At 39.2% G+C, this 18,328-nt stretch overlaps 1 protein-coding gene across 2 annotated transcripts in view; it reads right to left on the bottom strand.

The window, feature by feature from the left end:
- The window catches only part of STARD9 (StAR related lipid transfer domain containing 9), a 181,729-nt gene extending 172,839 nt beyond the window's left edge, over nucleotides 1–8,890 (bottom strand). The window contains exon 1 of one of the 2 annotated variants that reach the window (XR_001629692.2): nucleotides 8,754–8,888. Coding sequence is in view for 1 of the 2 variants with exons in the window: in XM_007472427.2 (XP_007472489.2) it covers nucleotides 8,754–8,800 (47 nt within the window). In the remaining variant the exon portion in view is untranslated. Of the gene's footprint in view, nucleotides 1–8,753 lie in introns of both variants that reach the window. The other variant, XM_007472427.2, reaches the window with a different exon arrangement.
- Between the last annotated feature and the right edge of the window lie 9,438 nt (nucleotides 8,891–18,328).

Below are 18,328 nucleotides of genomic sequence, written 5' to 3'. Positions count from 1 at the left end.
ATCCAGAGGTCAAAGTGAAAGCAATTACCTACTAAAAGAACCCCATCAACTGAACACACAGAAATGTTATAGCCAGCATGTGGAATTTTCATGCCAAAGAAAAAAATACTGCAAGCAGCAAGAAAGAACTTCAAAGTACCAAGGAATAGTCAGATTATATAAGACTATGCTACAACTATTATAAAGAAGAGTAAAATCTTGGGATTTGACCTTACAAAACTGAATAATCCCGGTGCAGGGAGGGGGTACAGATCTCTTTAATAGAATAAAATATTCAAGTTTTCCTGATGAAAAAATCTTAGTTGAGTAGACACTTCAAAAGGCAAACCCAGGAGTTATGAGAAACCTAGAAAGGTAAATACTTTTGAATAATTAGAAGAGGCTAAAAGATAAAATGTAAATATTCTAACATGGAAAAAAGATACAAGCATCCCTTCAGAATTCTAGTGTCTTCAACAGTCGCAGAGGAGATTAAGACAAGCAGGGGTCATAGGTGGTTTTTTTGTTCTATTTTGTGCTTTTTAAGAGATTAATGGAAAGGAACATACAGGGTAGCAAGGTGGCTTAGTGGATAGAACACCAGGAGTAGAGACAGAAGGTCTTGGGTTCAAATGGGGCCTCAGACACTTCCTAGCTGTGTGACCCTGGGCAAATCACTTAGCTCCAATTGCCTAACCCTTAATACTCTTCTGTTACTGGTTCTAAGCCAGAAAATTAAGGATTTAAAAAAAAAGGGGGGGGAATATACTTAGGGAAGAAATGAAGATGGGGTGGGGTTAGTATTTCTCATAACTGATATTTATGAAAAGAACAGTAGGCAGGAGAAGATGGATAAACATGAACCTTCTCTTTACCTGAACCTGACAAAGAAAGAGTACAAATACATACATTATGTGCACACAGAGAATTTGGTATAGAAATGTGGTGGAGCCAGTTCAAACCAGCTTGGGAGAGCCAATTTTTAAATTTTCAATGTTTGCCTCAGTTTTCTCATCTGTCAAATGAGCTGGAGAAGAAAATGGCAAATACTCCAGGATCTCTGCCAAAACATTCCCAAATGGGGTCTCGGAGAATCAGACATGACATGACTGAAAATGATTAAACAATAACAATGACATAAACACTAAAAATCCCAGTTGTCTGATCAAAGTTGTCATTGCTGTTATTTTAAAACAATAGCAAAAAAAGAAAAATTCCCATGCTAAAAATAAAAATAAAGAGATATAAGAGGAGAAAAGGGAGGAAAAAATATAAAGAATATAATGGAGGGAAATACATAATTAATAATAACCAAAAATGTGAACAGGGGGAAAAGAAGGGGAAAATATAAGTAAACAACAGAAAAAGAAAACAGAAATTACAATTGGCATCTTCTTTCCAGGCAATGAACAAAGGAGGATCAAGGAATACCAAGCAAAAACACAGAAACTCCAGCGAATTGGACATAGGCTTTGGAAGAACTCAAAATAAAATTCAAAAAACAATTAAAAGAGGCTGAAGACACCTGGGAAAAGATCTTAAAAAGCAAGATAGAATACTTCCAAGCATTCATAAAGAAAAGACCGGACTTAAACAGAAAATATGATGCCCAAACACAAAACTCAAGAGAATCACCAAAAATTAAGAAAGAAGGAAAAAACAAAAAAAACTTTTTTAAAGGGACCCAATAAGTTAAAATGATTGGTATCCCCACAAGAAAAGAGGATACTGGTAACTCTTAAAAATTGTTATTATCACCTGGGTAGCTAGAAGAATTATACTTGGAGGGAACAGTGACAAACTGTATAGGATGAAATGCAAAAACATATATAACTAGAGGTAAAAAAAAAAAGAGGTTAATACTAAGAGAAATGGGAAAAGAGACAAATGGGGTAAATGTATATGTCATAAAGAAGCTCATGGCGGGAGTGGGAAAAACACAAATACAATGGAAGGGTAAAGAGGCAGGAGACAGGAAATACTTAATTCTTATGGGCCCTGAAATTGACTCAAAGAGGGAAGAACAATCAGATCCATTGGGGTAGAGAATTGATTCACACCCTAAAGGGAAGTAGAAGGGTAACAAATGGACTGGTGGGGAGGGAAGCAATACAAGGGAGGGAGAGGGTGGGGGTAGTTTAAAAAGACCGTAAAAAAAAATAAGGGGGGGGAATAAGAAGGGAGGGGGGTAGAAAGGGAAGTAAAATAAGGGTGGGAATTAGGGGGACTGATTAAAAACAAAACACTGGTGTAGAAGGAAATAGTAAAAGAAGAAAGGGCAGGACTAGGAGTGGAAATCAAAATGTTGGGAAATACACAGCTGGTAATCATAAATCTGAATGTGAATGGAATGAACTCACCCATAAAATGGAAGCAAATAGCAGAATGGATTAGAAACCAAAATCCTACCATATGTTGTCTACAAGAAACACACATGAGGAAGGTAGACACACATAGGGTAAAATTAAGTGGATGGAGCCAGATATATTGGGTATCAGCTGAGAAAAAGAAGGCAGGAGTCGAAATCATGATATCTGATAAAGCCAAAGTAAAAATAGATCTGGTTAAAAGAGATAGGGAAGGTAATTACATCATGATAAAAGGCAGTATAAACAATGAGGAAATATCAGTACAACATGTATGCACCAAATGGCATAGCATCCAAATTTCTAAAGGAGAAACTAGTGGAGCTCATGGATGAAATAAATAGAAAAACTATACTAGTGGGAGACCTGAATCTTCCTCAATGAGAACTAGATAAATCAAACCAAAAAATAAATAAGAGAAGTGAATGAAATCTTGGAAAAATTAGAGTTAGTAGATATGTGGAGAAAAAGAAATAGGGACAAAAAGGAATATACCTTCTTTTCAGAAGCACATGGTATATTCACAAAGATTGACCAGGTAGTAGGGCATAAAAGCATTGCAAACAAATGCAAAAGAGCAGAAATAATAAATGCAACCTTTTCAGATCAAAATGCAATAAAAATAATAATTAGCAAGGGTACATGGAGAGGCAAATCAAAAATTAATTGGAAATTAAATAATACGATACTCCAAAATCATTTAAAGAACAAATCATAGGAACAATTAATAATTTCATTGAAGAAAATAACAATGATGAGACATCCTTTCAAAATCTATGGGATGCAGCCAAAGCAGTACTCAGGGGACAATTTCTATCTTTGAGTTTATATATTAACAAATTAGAGAGGGCAGAGGTCAATAAATTGGGCATGCAAATTAAAAAACTATAAAGTGAACAAATTAAAAATCCTCAGATAAAAACTAAATTAGAGATCCTAAAAATTAAAGGAGAAATAAAGTCAAAAGCCAAATAACTATTAATTTCATAAATAAGACTAGAAGCTGGTACTTTGAAAAAACAAATAAAATAGACAAAGTACTGGTCAATCTAATTTAAAAAGGAAAGAAGAAAACCAAATTAATAACATCCAAGATGAAAAGGGAGACCTTACCTTATGAAGAGGAAATTAAGGCAATCATTAAAAACTATTATGTCCAATTATATGGCAATCTAGATGATATGGATGAATATTTACAAAAATATAAATTGCCTAGACTAACAGAGGAAGAAATAGACTTCCTAAACAATCCCATATCAGAAAAAGAAATTGAACAAGCCATCAAAGAACTCCCTAAGAAAAAATCCCCAGGTCCAGATGGATTCACAAGTGAATTCTATCAAACATTCAAAGAACAACTAATCCCAACATTATACAAACTATTTCACAGAATAAGCAAAGAAGGAGTTCTACCAAATTCCTTTTATGACACAAATATGGTACTGATTCCAAAGCCAGGCAGGTCAAAAACAGAGAAAGAAAACTATAGACCAATCTCCTTAATGAATGTAGATGCAAAAATCTTAAATAGGATGCTAACAAAAAGATTCCAGCAAGTGATCACAAGGATTATTCATTATGACCAGGTAGGATTCATACCAGGAATCTAAACAATTGGAAAAACATCAATTGCTCATGGGTAGGAAGAGCTAACATAATAAAAATGACAATTCTACCCAAATTAATTTACTTATTTAGTGTCATACCCATCGAACTTCCAAAAAGTTTTTGCTGAATTAGAAAAAAAACATAACAAAGTTCATTTGGAAAAACAAAAGATCAAGGATATTCAGGGAAAGCATGGGAAAAAATGCAAAGGAAGGAGGTCTTGCAGTCCCAGATATCAAACTATACAATAAAGCAGTGGTCATTAAAACAATTTGGTACTGGCTAAGAGACAGAAAGAATCAGTGGAATAGACTTGGGGTAAGTGACCTCAGCAAGACAGTCTATGATAGACCCAAAGATCCTAGTTTTGGGGACAAAAATCCACTATCTAATAAAAACTGCTGGGAAAATTGGAAGACAGTATGGGAGAGATTGGGTTTGGATCAACATCTCACACCCTACACCAAGATAAACTGAGAATGAGTGAATGACTTGAATATAAAGAAGGAAACTATAAGTAAATTAGGTGAACACAGAATAGTATACTTGTCAAATCTTTGGGAAAGGAAAGATTTTAAGACCAAGCAAGAGTTAGAAAAAATTACAAAATGTAAAATAAATAATTTTGATTACATTAAATTAAAAAGTTTTTGTACAAACAAAACCAATGCAAACCAAAATTAGAAGGGAAGCAACAAATTGGGGAAAAAATCTTCATAATAAAAGCCTTTGACAAAGGTCTTAATTCCTCAAATTTATAAAGAGCTAAATCAATTGTACAAAAAAATGCAATCAAGCCATTCCCCAATTGATAAATGGGCAAGAAACATGAATAGGCAATTTTCAGATAAAGAAATCAAAACTATTATTTTTCATAATATTATCTCAATTAATCCTGAGTTCAACTCAGCAAAGAAAATGAATAATATGGAAATAGGTATTATCACATTTGTATAACTCAGTGGAATTGCTTGTCAGTTGCAGGAGGGGGAGGGAAGAGGGAGAGAAAGAAAATGAATCGTGTAAATGTGGGGAAATATTTTAAATATTAAAAATAAATAAATTGAGGCCAGATTTTAATCCAGGAGGAGAAAATGAAGTAATGTGGGTAAATGCTATATTGACAGTCAGAAAAGCGGGGGTTGAAATCTCACCTCTAACACTTATTAGTTATGTGACCCTGGGTAAGTTCCTTCACCTCTAGACCTCAGTTTCCTCATCTGTAAAATAGACATAACACCCTAATGCCAACCTAGATGGCACAATAGATTATATTTTAATGTTTACAAAACAGTTTCCTCACAATAATCCTATGAGGCAGAGGTAACAAAAAATCTTTCCATTTTTAAAGAGACTTAAAGCTCCAGACCTTACAAAGTTCTTTAGTCTGGCTACTTCGATATTCTGGCCCAGAACCAGTAACATATGGGTCTAGAACAGATCCAGAAGGTACACACTAGACCAAGGTTACTCTTAAGTCTTCCAGTGCCACTTGAAAATGTACTTGAGGTAGCTTTAGAGTAAAATCTCATACTGAAGCACATCTTCAGGCCTGCCCTTAAAATAACAATATATATACAGAAATAGAAACAGCTCCAATTATTAGGATCCAAAATTGGCCCAAAGCAGGGTCCCTCACAATTCTTATGGTCCAGAATAGAACTTACCCTAAGAGATACCGAGGACCAGACTTGCTTCCCAAAAGCAAAGCCACTTTTACAAAGCTACTTTTACAAAAATGATGGCAGATATAGTTCATAAAAATATTCAATATTCACTGTCAGAGATGGCCCAAATTACATATTTATTGTTGTTCAGTTGCTTCAGTCATGTCTGATTCTTCATGACCCTATTTGGAGTTTTCTTGGCCAAGATACTGAGTGGTTTGCCATTTCCTTCTCTAGCTTATTTTATAGATGAGGAAATTTATAGATGAGGAAACAGAAGCAAATAGGGTGAAGTGTTTTGCACAAGGTCACACAGCTAGTACATATCTGAGACTGGATTTGAACTCAGGTTTTCCTGGTATTCTACTCTCCTACCACCTAACTTCACAGACTAGGTTTTTGTTTTATCAAATTACCAAGGAAAATTTTTATGGAATTAGACTAAATAATAACAAATTTCGCATGAGGAACAATAGTTCAACAACATTAAGGCAAAGAATTTTTAAAAAGTAAGAAGGAAGGAGATTTGGCATAACCAGATTTCAAATTATATGTCAAAGCTATTATAATCAAAATTTCTCTGGGAATGAATAGAAATTAAAAAATAGATCAGTGAAACAGAATTACATAAGCAAGGTCCAGAACTGTAAATTCAGAGCTGGCTAAGTGTTCACAAGGGTGCTCACTTCCAATAACAAGAGAAAATTTAACAATGTAAATGGCCTTGGCAATCATCATCTTTTCTAATCAGGTTTCTAATCCACAGAAGACTGAAGAAGTCTTCTAGTCTAGAAGACTAATCCACTCTTCATTATTCCAGTAAGGAAAATGAATAAGGAAAAATGTGAAATGTTACTTTAAAAAAAATTCATTTTATGTCCCCAAACTCAAAAAAACTATTTTGGCCCAATGCTTTGTGGGGGAAGGGAGGGGGGACATCTGCCCCTTGATGTTTTAAATGACATCATATTTAAATCAAACAGTATTGTATACATTTAGACTCAGTTCCTGAGAGACCTGTTTGGCCATAGGAATACCTGAAATTCTCAATCGGTTATAGTTCTCCAGGTCAGGTTTAACTAAATACAGCAGCCTAACCAACAGTTTTTCCAAGTAGAGTAACAACAATTCTATGACAAAGAAATTCCAAAGGGAGGGAAAAAGTAGTAGAGAAGGGCACAGAAAGTAAAAATATAAGAGTCCCAAAAGGGGAAAGGGAGACTAAATGAGTCAAGAGCCAATCTATTGTTTTGTTGTTTAAAATAACAGCCCTAAGAGAAGTAAGACTTCAACCCCCAAAGGATGACTATCTGCAGCTCTCTATCAATCACGTTTCTCTCTCAGAGAGTTGTGTAGTATGTCATTGAAATAGCCCCAAGGTGCAGTTAACTTCCTGACTTTTTTCCTTAAAGGCCAGGAAATCCCTCTTGGCCCTGGGATCCCAGTCTTAAATCTCCCTAGAATCCACTGTGGATGAGTTTGGTGGTTCCAGTGGAACTGAGGTTTCACTGAGGTTTACCACTGTAGTTTTCAGGGTCCCTGCATCCTTGAATACAGGGCTAAGGCTAACTGATAGATGCCATGAGGCAATCTAATTCCTTCAGAAAGATGCCCCTAGACTCTAGCAACACCAGAGAATATGAAGAGACTCCTATTTAAATTTTCTAGACATTTTCTGGATGATGCTGGAAAATGGAACACTTTTTAATAGAAGTCTTAAGGGAATTGGCAACAAAGCTGATTCCCCATCTTAACCCCAGTTCAGATGATATAAATTTAGTACAGACTTCAAGATTTCGTCCATGTAAGAATTTCCTCCACAGATAAATCTCAAGGTGTTTTAAACCTCAGAAGATAAGTGTTCTTGAGTTATTGTGCCCCAAAAAATTCATTACCTGATGGCTGGCTGTTTGGGGACAATCCTCTCCAAATTTAGTTAAGCTAGACCTCACAAAGGGCACACACAAAGTGAGGACTCTTATGTCTCCCTCCCTCCTCCATTAGCCCTCTTTCATTCTTTCTTCTTCCTCTGTTTCTGTCTCCCTTTCCTTCCTCTCTCTCTCTCTCTGTTTCTTTCTCTCTCCCCCTCTTTCTCTCAGCTGGCCAGAACTCCCCTCGGAGTTATTCCTTTGTTTTAAAAACCTAATTAAAGCTTGCATAATCCCAGGAAACATAAAACTTTAAACTAACACTCACACTTTATTAAGAGTGAGTTTTAGATCTTTGCTTCAAAATAGGTTTGCAACCAAAAAGGAACTAGTGGAATAGGAAGGAGACAATACCACTCGTTAGGGGGAGGACAGAGTTTAACTTCCCAGACTTCCTAATTCTGCTCCCCCAGAGCTTCCTTCCACAATCCCTGAAGTCTCACTGTTTGAACAGTTCTATGTGCGTAAGAGAAAACAACAGTCCTCTCTTAGAACTTTCATGCATACCCAGAATACCAATAAAAGAAATGGTTAAAGAAATTATTTAAAAATGAACTATTTTAATGAGCTTTTGCAAACATGAAAATGCTCTATAAAAACCAACTCTAGATACTACGGGTGCCAATCCTTCTCCCAGGCTGTGGATAAACTGTCTTTCTTTCTTTTGATCAACAAAAAAAGGGCATTAAATGAACCGGGATCTAGCCCCTTACCCTGAAGTCTCTTTCCGTATCCCCAACAACCTGTTAACTTCGGCCCAAGCTTGCAGGAAGCTTAGGGAGGTAGTCAGATGGACTGATAGGAAAAGGACACACCCTACCCAGGGGACTTCTGCTCCACTGCGGATCGGTTAACAGGCATTTATTAAGCGCCTACTAGATGACAGGCACAGTGCTGGGAGGTGGAGGCTAGAGCGGAGCACGGACCCCGAGCAGGCGCAGTCCACTCAGTTCCCCACAGCAGTCCCACTACGTGCGCCCCACCCCCGCCTCCAGTCTGGGAGGGCAGAGCCCTGCAGGCCCGGGTCTCCCTTTAAACTTCCTTGGACCAGGCTCAGAGGTGATACCCGAGAACCTGGACCACTCTTCTCCATCCCAGGGCGGGCCTTCCATCCCTGGGTGGGTGCAGGCAGCCCCACATCGCAGTGGGCTCGGACCTCCACTGCCCGCTGTCGTCCCTGCTGCACCCTTTGGTCCCAGCCTCACCTCTTGCTGAGTGGCCGCACGCGTACAGCCACCCGGACGTTCGCCATCCGCCGGCTCCAGCCCCTGAAAGCCCCAGAGCTCCGACGCCCAGGCGGCCCATCCGCGGCATCCCCCAGCCCCAGCCTCAGCCCGCTCCGCCCCACGCATCTCCTCGAACAGCTCCGCCCAGCTCCATACGGGGGCGGGGCCTCCCCAGCCTTAGCCAATCCCAGCAGGCTTCAGCCCCAGCGCCAGAGCCAAGAGACCCCAGCAGAGAGGGCTGCAGAGAGACTTGCGATGCCTTCTCCCACTCTTTTTTTTTTTTAGCTCTCTTTTATGTACTGTCTTTCCCCCACTGGTCTGTAAACTCCCAGAGGACAGAGGCTCTTCCTTTTTTGCTTACATCTGTATCCCCAGAGTTTACAGTGCCTGGCTCAGAGTGCTTAACCCATCCAGTGGACTAGTAGTCGTGGTTCTTAGAGCCCGCCTGCCTGCTGCAGCCTGAGTTCCTCTGGCTGTCACCTTCCTAAAAGGCCCAAATTTCCTTCCCACCCACCCCAAGGCCGCTGTGGCAGGAGTCTTGTGTTCTGTCCTTCTTGGCCTGCCGTAGAGGGCTCTAGTCCTAGGGACCCTTAAAGGAGTGCCTCCAAAGGCTTCTCAGAGAAGAGGGCTTGGAAGCTATAGTTAGAGATAGAACTCCCGCCGACTCAAGTGAGCTTATTCAATTCAACAAACATTTATTAAGGGCCGGGGGGGGGGGGGGGGGGGGGGGGCAGCTGGGTGGTTCAGTGGATTGAGAGCCAGGCCTAGAGACAGGAGGTCCAAGGTTCAAATCTGGCCTCAGACACTTCCCAGCTGTGTGACCCTGGGCAAGTCACTTAACCCATTGCCTAGCCCTTATCATTCTTCTGCCTTGGAACCAATACACAGTATTGACTCCAAGAGGGAAGGGAAGTATTAAAAAAAAAAAAAAGCCAGTGGGGGCAGCTAGGTGGCTCAGTGGATAGAGAGTCAGGCCTGGAGATCGGAGGTCCTGGGTTCAAATTTGACTTCAGACACTTTCTAGCTTTGTGACCCTTAACTCTTACCGTTGTGCCTTAGAACCGAAATGGATCCTAGGACAGAAGGTAAGGACCAAAAAAGAGAGACAGAGACAGAGACAGACAGAGAGAGAGTAAGTACTTGATAAATTCTTGTTTTGCTTCATATATATAGTAGTGTGACCTTGGAGAAATCATTTAGCCTCCCTAAATGCATCAAGTAATTCTCCCAGAAGACATACAACTGTTGATGAAATCAAGGTCTGAACAATAAAGACATAAATAAATAGGATATTGTGCTTTGTTCTGGGGCTGGAAGGAGAATGAGGTGTAACAGGACTAGGTCAATTTAAATAATCTAATAGGAATATACTACTTGTAAACAGTAAATGTGATACAGGCTGGAATGTTATAAGGGCAAGGAGATCCAAAGAGCCCTAAGAAAATTCAAAGTGCTATAATCTGAAGAGCTATTCCATCTCTAGTACCTATGCTACAAAAAAAATTCAACACAGCTATTGCATGCATACTTCTGTTGCTTAGATATATCCAACTCTTTGTAATCCTCTGAGATTTTCTTGGCAAAGATACTGTGTGATTTGCCATTTCCTTCCCTGGCTTATTTGATAGATGAGGAAATTGAGGCAGTTTCACAACTAGTAAATGTCTGAGGACGGATTTGAACTCAGGAAGATGAATCATGCTGTCTCCAGGCCCAGTACTCTATTTACTTCACCACCTACCTACCTATCCCCTCCCATATTGTCTTCCTGATATCCTAAAGGAAGAAAAAAATGAAGATGGAAGGGCAGTGAATGATTTGTCTAGAATTATTCAACTACTTTCATCCCTTCAATTAAGGGACTTTGCATTGCACCCTTGCAGTTTTTTTTTTTCTTTAAACTCTTGCCTTAACTTAGAATTAATTTTGTTTATTGGTTCCAAGACAGAAGAACAGTAAGAGCTAGGCAATGGAAGTTGTGACTTTCCTAGAATCACACAGCTTGGAAGTGTCTGAGGCCAAATTTTAATCAATGACTTCCCAACTCTAGGCCTGAATCTCAATCTCTTGAGCCACCTAGCCATACTTATGTTGAATTTTCAATAACAAAAATCTGCTTCATTTTTATTTAACAAGGGTAGTGTAGTGTACCTACACTAAAGATCCAAAGCCAAAAACTAAAAGTCTCTGCCTTCAAGGAGCTTATATTCTCTTGGATGGTCAACTGATGCTCAGCGGTCCACAGGAGCCCTAGAGTGGACCTTCTTAAGGTCTACCTATGTTGTCTCTGCTGAAATTCCTCCATCAGAGAGACCTTCTTTTGAATAACAGTGCCTCTCTTTTTAAATGCAGAAAAGGAGAAATTTACCCCATTAAAGCCCCTAGATGTCATTAATACATACTTTGGTCAGACTTATACCGGTTTCATGCCTGATATAACCTAGAGATTAAAAAAAAAATAAAGGAGGAAGTGGAGTTGTTAGTTATGTCTGCATCACAGCAATAGTACACATCTTTCAGACAGAAAAAGACATCATTTGAGACAAGCTGGCTTTAAATTTATTTAAATTCCTGTGATTTTCCCTCCCAGTTACCTCTTTGTAAATGTTTGTTTTCCCATAAGTATAATATCAACAAGTAGTGTCCACAGCTACCAGAAAGTTATACTGCTATGCTGCCATCTTTAGGTAAGAGATGGTTTTTAAAAAGCTTTATATATACACAGGACAAGTTAGGAAAGGATTTCCCTGAAGGGGAAAGAGAGAGAGAGGGAAGGAGGGAGGCAAAGAAGGAAGGAAGGAAGGAAGGAAGGAAGGAAGGAAGGAAGGAAGGAAGGAAGGAAGGAAGGAAGGAAGGAAGGAAGGAAGGAAGGAAGGAAGGAAGGAAGGAAGGAAGGAAGGAAGGAAGGGAGGAAGGGAGGTAGGGAGGGAGGGAGGGAGGGAGGGAGGGAGGGAGGGAGGGAGGGAGGGAGGGAGGGAGGGAAGGAGGAATTTTCCTTTCAGGGAATTGAGGTTTTAATCTTTCTTCTGTGATAAGTCTCCATTTTATCTCTACACTAAACCACTTTACCTTTAAAAATTAAGTTCCTCTATGCCCAAAGGGTGCTAAAAGACTGCCTACCCTTTGATTCAGCTATAGCACTGCTGGGTTTGTACCCTAAAGAGATCATAAGGAAAAGGACTTGTACAAGAATATTCATAGCTGCGCTCTTTGTGGTGGCCAAAAATTGGAAAATGAGGTGATGCCCTTCAATTGGGGAATGGCTGAACAAATTGTGGTATATGTTGGTGATGGGATACTATTGTGCTAAAAGGAATAATAAAGTGGAGGAATTTCATGGGAACTAGAATGACCACCAGGAATTGATTCAGAGTGAAAGGAGCAGGACCAAAACATTGTACACAGAGACTGATACACTGTGGCACAATCAAATATAATGGACTTCTCTACTAGCAGTAATGCAATGTTCCGAACAATTCTGAGGGACTTATGAGAAAGAACACTATCCACATCCAGAGGAAAAACTGGGAATAGAAACACAGAAGAAAAACAACTACTTGATGGGTCGATGGGGATATGATTGGGGATGTAGGCTCTAAATGATCATCCTAGTATAAATATCAGTGGTATGGAAATGGGTCTTGATCAACAACACATGTAAAACCCAGAGGAATTGCATGTGGGCTATGGGAGAGGCATGGGGGAGGGCTGGGAAAGAACATAAATCTTGTAACCATGGAAAAATATTCTAAATTAATTAATAAAATAAAATGAGAACATCAGGAAAAAAATTAAGTTCCAGTTTGGGTACAAGAGTGCTATTTTACCTGAGGTTAGGTTATAGAGTGAACCATAAGGCAAAAATCTTGAATAATGAAAACTAGAGGAAATAACTAGACCAGTGGTTAGATTGCCATAGGGAACTCCCAGAGGGGCAAACTCCATCTGCTAATGCAAGTCAGCCATCAAGAGGCTATGGTTGAACCCTTTATCATGTTTTTATCTAATTCCCTAGAGATACCATTTACTTTATTCTTCTTCAGAGTGAACTTAAATTTAAATTTAAAACAAAATGGCTTTATCAAATCCTGGTGGCTGAACTGAGAATGATGGAGAGCTGAATAAGGGGTTAAATCAGATTCAAAATGCAGCTCCCTTCCTCAACCTTTATTCATGTGGCTCACCCAAGGAAGAAAGTCACAGTGTGACCTCCTAAGGAGGACCTGGCAGGCCAGCCTGAGCACTTTTTCCTCTGGTCACAAAAGCTCTAGCCAAGGGACCCATAATGCCAAATGTGGTCTCTCTCGTTGGGAGTGTGGCTAACTTGGAGTTTGGGGCCTCACAAGGTTAACAGAAACTTGAGGTACCAAGACAGAGGAAGCCCCGGGAACTTTCAGATGTGCAAGGTTGAAGGATAAGAGCTCCTTCACCCAACAGTTTGGCTTAGCTGCTTGGTCTGCCTAACAGGGAGAGGAGGGAAGGAAAGGATGGATGGATGGATGGATGGATGAACTGTCCATTCACCAGGAAAGTACCTAGTCAATGACACCTACATCAAATGCTCATACAATACTGCAGTCATTGATTTATATTATTATACAAAAGCCTGCGCAGCCACATTAGGGATCTGCAAAACCAAGTCCACCTTGGGTGTCTGAAGGGCTCACTTAGAGGCTGCCAGCTTGTGGAGGACTGTGCCAGGGCATACCTTTCAACTAACGAGTAGGCTATACAATAGGAAAGTTAGTTGTAGAGCTGCCATCTCTTCACACTAGTAGCCACTGAATAAATTCTGATAGTTGAGAGCAAGAAAAGAAATGGTTAATTTCCTTTTGGTATGTGCAGTGGTCAGTATCTAGGGAATTCCAGAGCTCACAGGATTGTAAATTTAAAGTTAAAATGGACCTTGAAGTCTAAGTTCAACCCCATTTTACAAATGAGGAAATGGGCACTGAGCAGTTAAATGACTTGCCCAGAGTCACACATCAAAATAAGTGCTTAATTAAATCCCAGGGAATTTAATAATTTGGGCTGGGTTTTTTTTTTCAACTCTTACCTTCTGTCTTAGAATCAATACTTGGTATTGGTTCCAAAGCAGAATAGTGGGAAGGGCTAGGCAATGGCAGTCAAATGATTTGCCCAGGGTCACACAGCTAGGAAGTATGGGTTGGGTTTTGATCCTAGTTCTTCTTGATTACAATTCCAGCACAATCTCTACCATAACTACTCTTCCTCATTATAAATAAAAGCTGCTAACAGTTTTTTTCTGGCTTGGGAATATTTTTAATTCAGTGACCACAGCATTGCATTTAAAACTCTTATTTATTCAAAACCCCAATTTAACCCTTACAAAATCAAAGCTATCTATATTCATATGAAAATATGCTCCAAATCACTATTATTTAGAGAAATGACAATTAAAAAAACTGAGTTACCACTTCACACCTATCATACTGGCTAATATGGCAGAAAAGGAAAATAATTCAAATGTTGGAGAGGCTATAGGGGAAAAAATGAGATGCTAATGCCCTGTTGGTGAAGTTGCAAACTGATTCAAATATTCTGGAAAGCAATTTGAACCAGAAATACCACTATCAAATCTGTATTCCAAATAAATTTTTTAAAAAGGAATTAGACTTATATGTAAAAAAAAAAATTATAGAAGCTCTTTTTGTGAAGGCAAAGTATTAGAAATTGAGATGTACATCAGTTGGGGAATGACTGAACAATTGTGGTATGTGATTATGATAGACTACTATTATAATATAAGAAATGATGAGTAAGATGCTTTTATAAAAATCTGGACTTACCTGAACTGATGCAAAGTGAAGTGAACAGAACCAGGAGAACAGTGTACAGTTATAGCAATATTATAGAATGAGCAACTTTGAATGACTTAGCTATTCTGAGCAATACAATGATTCAAGAAAATTCTGAAGGATTTATGATGAAAAATGCTATTCTTCTCTAGAGAAAGAAATATTCTGAATGTAGATCAAAGCATAGTTTTTACTTTTTCTTATTTTTGTGTTTTCTTTCATAATAAAAATAATCTGGAAATGTTTTGCATGACTGCATATATATAGCCTATATCAAATTGCTTGCTTTCTCACTGAGGAGAGTAGGGAAGGAGGGAGAGAATTTACAATTTTAAAAACATTAAAAATTGGGGGCAGCTGGGTGGCTCAGTAGATTGAGAGCCAGGCCTAGAGATGGGAGGTCCTAGGTTCAAATCTGGCCTCAGACACTTCCTAGCTGTGTGACCCTGGGCAAGTCACTTAACCCCATTGCCTAGCCCTTACCATTCTTCTGCCTTGGAACCAATACATAGTATTGCTTCCAAGATTGAAGGTGAGGGTTCATTAAAAAAAAAGTTAAAAAATGTTTTTACATGTAATTGGAAAAACATGAAGTATTTGCAAATAGAAAAAAAAATTACTTTCTAGCTCATGAATCCTTCCTAAAATGTAACCATATACACTGGAGACATTATTTTGGGATTATTCATTCTTCTGCTCAATTAGATAAACATTTAAGTGTCTACTAAATGTAAGGTACTGTGGTAGACAATGAAGATACAAAGACAAAAATGAAATAGACACTGTCCTCAAGGAGCTTATTATTCCACTAACAATATTCTTCCATTCAAGGAGTTCTACCTGAATCCGTCTAATATGTTAGAAAAAAAATCAAAACATTTCTTTCCTCTAACCACCCCCCTCACTTCTCCCTTCAAAAAAAAAAAAACAACAAACCTGACTCCCACTCCAACCTGGGTCAAGTTAGAGCTGCATTTGATGGCAAAAAAATTTCAGTTGAGAAGGAAGAATCTTTTCTGATATTGCACAAGGGCAAGTTTAAGGCTCTAAGAGAATATAAAGTTATAGTCTTAAAATGCCTTGAATGGGAAAGGTTTATGGTTTATTTCCCAGTAGTAGAAATCAAATATTCATTCAATTTTAAAACTTTGAAAGAAATAGCAAGAAACAGGACATATCCAGAAATATTTGCATTTATATTTTATATAAATTTATTTATAGAGATTCATAGAGTATAGAGACTGGACCTGTGATTTCACTAACCCAGGGAACTCCTGAATGAGGAAATTCCCTTTACCAGCAAAGGCCAGCATCTTCTCTATAACTAAGTCCAATGATGGTGAACCTTTTAGAAAATGTGCTGTGCGCCTCCCCCCCACCCCACCTGGAGTCCCCACCCTACCCCACCATAGGGGAGGGAGAAAGAGAAGTAGCCTGAACATTCTGTTCAAGGGAGGGGGAGTAAGTGTAGAGAGGCAGTGAGAGCAATGGAGAGAGGATAAGAAGCAGCTCTGCCTGTGTCCCTCTGCCTTTCTAGTAATTCTGCCAGGGATGGTGTGCATGTGTCCACAGAGAGGTCTGTGTGTGCCATCGTTGGCACACGTGCCATAGGTTCGCCATTATGACCTTAGTCTTTGAGAGCTGCCTAGGAAACTAAGTTAAATGACTAGTCCTGAGTAAGTGAAGCCATTCAAGTGTCAGGGGCTTTACAACTCAGGCCTTTCTGACTTCTAGGCCAGGGCTTTTTCTAATCATGCCATGATGTTTCTCCTCAAACTTTTTATTTTAATAAAGATGTTGATATATCCATAAATGTGTGGGTTTACACCTAATGTAATAATGTACTTTATCTGTATTTCAGTTTTCTATTGTATTCTCCTCTTTGGTGTGAATCATCAATGGGTGACTCTATACGGAGCACATCTGACTATAGAAGACCAAACAAATGACTACTTGGCTCCTTTGGAGCCACTGCAACTGTACTTTGATGCCCCAGCACTCACTTCATGCATTGAGAAGTAGAACAAGCTATAGAGGTACCTAAACCTCAACAGTCTATTAGTATAGGATTCAGATGAAGTCTGCATATCTTAAATGATCATTTGTTTTGATGAAGATAAAGTTTATTTTTGTCCCTGTAATTTTAGAATATGTCATCTCAATAGTCCCAATAATAATTACAACCCTCCTATTATTTCATCCACAGCCTTAGAGATGTATTGAGCCTGAAAAATGAATCACTATGTAGCCTATCTGGTCATGAGCTTCTTCAACTCTAAGCTGAGCCTCAAAAAACCTATGCTTTATTACCAGGTCCAAACTCAAAACCTTTTCAGTTTGACAGAACCTACCCAAATTGGCATTGTCATCTAGAGATGTTGTGACAAGGAAATCACTTTAAAAGACTGATATATATTAATTTAAGGTCGCCAAGGAATTCAGCTATGTAATTCCTAAATGAAAACTCAAGTCAGCCGTCAACCTTTTATAGAGTTTAATTACAAACAGGAGGAAGAAAGGAATTAGAGAGAGAGAGAGAGAGAGAGAGAGAGAGAGAGAGAGAGAGAGAGAGAGAGAGAGAGAGAAAGGGGAGAGAAGGGAATAGGGCTTAAATACCCCTTCTGTTTAGGCTGGGCCAAAAGGCCCAAGCCCTTAGATAGCTGGGGCAAAGAAAGGAGATCAGTCCCTATTACTCACGTGACCAAAATGGAGAAACAGTCTCAGCGGCCTCCACCTCCAGCTTCCTTCAGAGCAAGCTTCTCAGAGCACACTCCAACCACTCAGAGCCAAAACTCTCCAACCACCCCCCAGTCCTCAGACCCCTCTATCTTTAAGGAAACCATCCAGGTTCCCTCCCCTCAGTTCTCACATCTACCAATCACTGTCCATGTCTCCCTGTGCCAATGGAGGCTCTAGCTTAACCCAGGACCGCCCAGAGGTCTCTGGCTTTGCACATGTCTGTTGAAGGTCATATTCTCAAATAATTAAATCTTTGATCCTTTGCTACAGCCCTTCCTAAATCCTGTTACCCTGAGTAGGGTAGAGATTGGAATAATTAAATTTTGATCTATGCTGCAGCCCTTCCTCAATCCTGTTAGGACTGAGTGGGGTGGAAATTGTATTTTCCAAAACCTGTTTCTGTCATTCCAAGTATCTCTATTGTATCAATTCTAAAATCAATCATGACTCAAAGAAATTCCTGTTCTGTGCTTAAGCATAGGTCAAAGCCCTTTCCATTGTTCAGCAAAAGGTTTCTGTCCTAAAGTAATCTTAAGTAGGGAGAAGGGTCCTTCTCCCATGCCAATGGGGTTCACATTCCAATAGACTATCAGTAAGAAATTTTCCAAGTATGAAATTTCCCAATGGTGAAATTTCCAACATTTATAAGTCTAAGAAATTTTGAGGTTTACAATGTGGAGGTAGAAAGACACTAAATACAAGGGGCAGGCAGTTAGGTGGCTCAGTAGATGGAAAGCCAGGCCTGGAGACAGGAAGCCCTTGGTTCAAATCTGGTCTCAGATATGTCCTACCTGTGTGATCCTGGGCCTCAGATATGTCTTTCCTGTGTGATCCACTTAATCCCAATTATTTACCCTTACCACTCTCCTGTCTTGGCACCTACTTAGGATTAATTCTAAGTTGGAAGGTAAGGGTTAAAAAAAGAAAGACAATAGAGAACAAAAATGAACAATTTGGATTCATTTATAACAATTAAAAACCACCCACCACAAAGTG

This window comes from Monodelphis domestica, chromosome 1, assembly GCF_027887165.1.
Source record: "Monodelphis domestica isolate mMonDom1 chromosome 1, mMonDom1.pri, whole genome shotgun sequence".
Taxonomy (NCBI): Eukaryota; Metazoa; Chordata; class Mammalia; order Didelphimorphia; family Didelphidae; genus Monodelphis; species Monodelphis domestica.
This window is presented reverse-complemented; position numbering and strand designations above follow the sequence as displayed.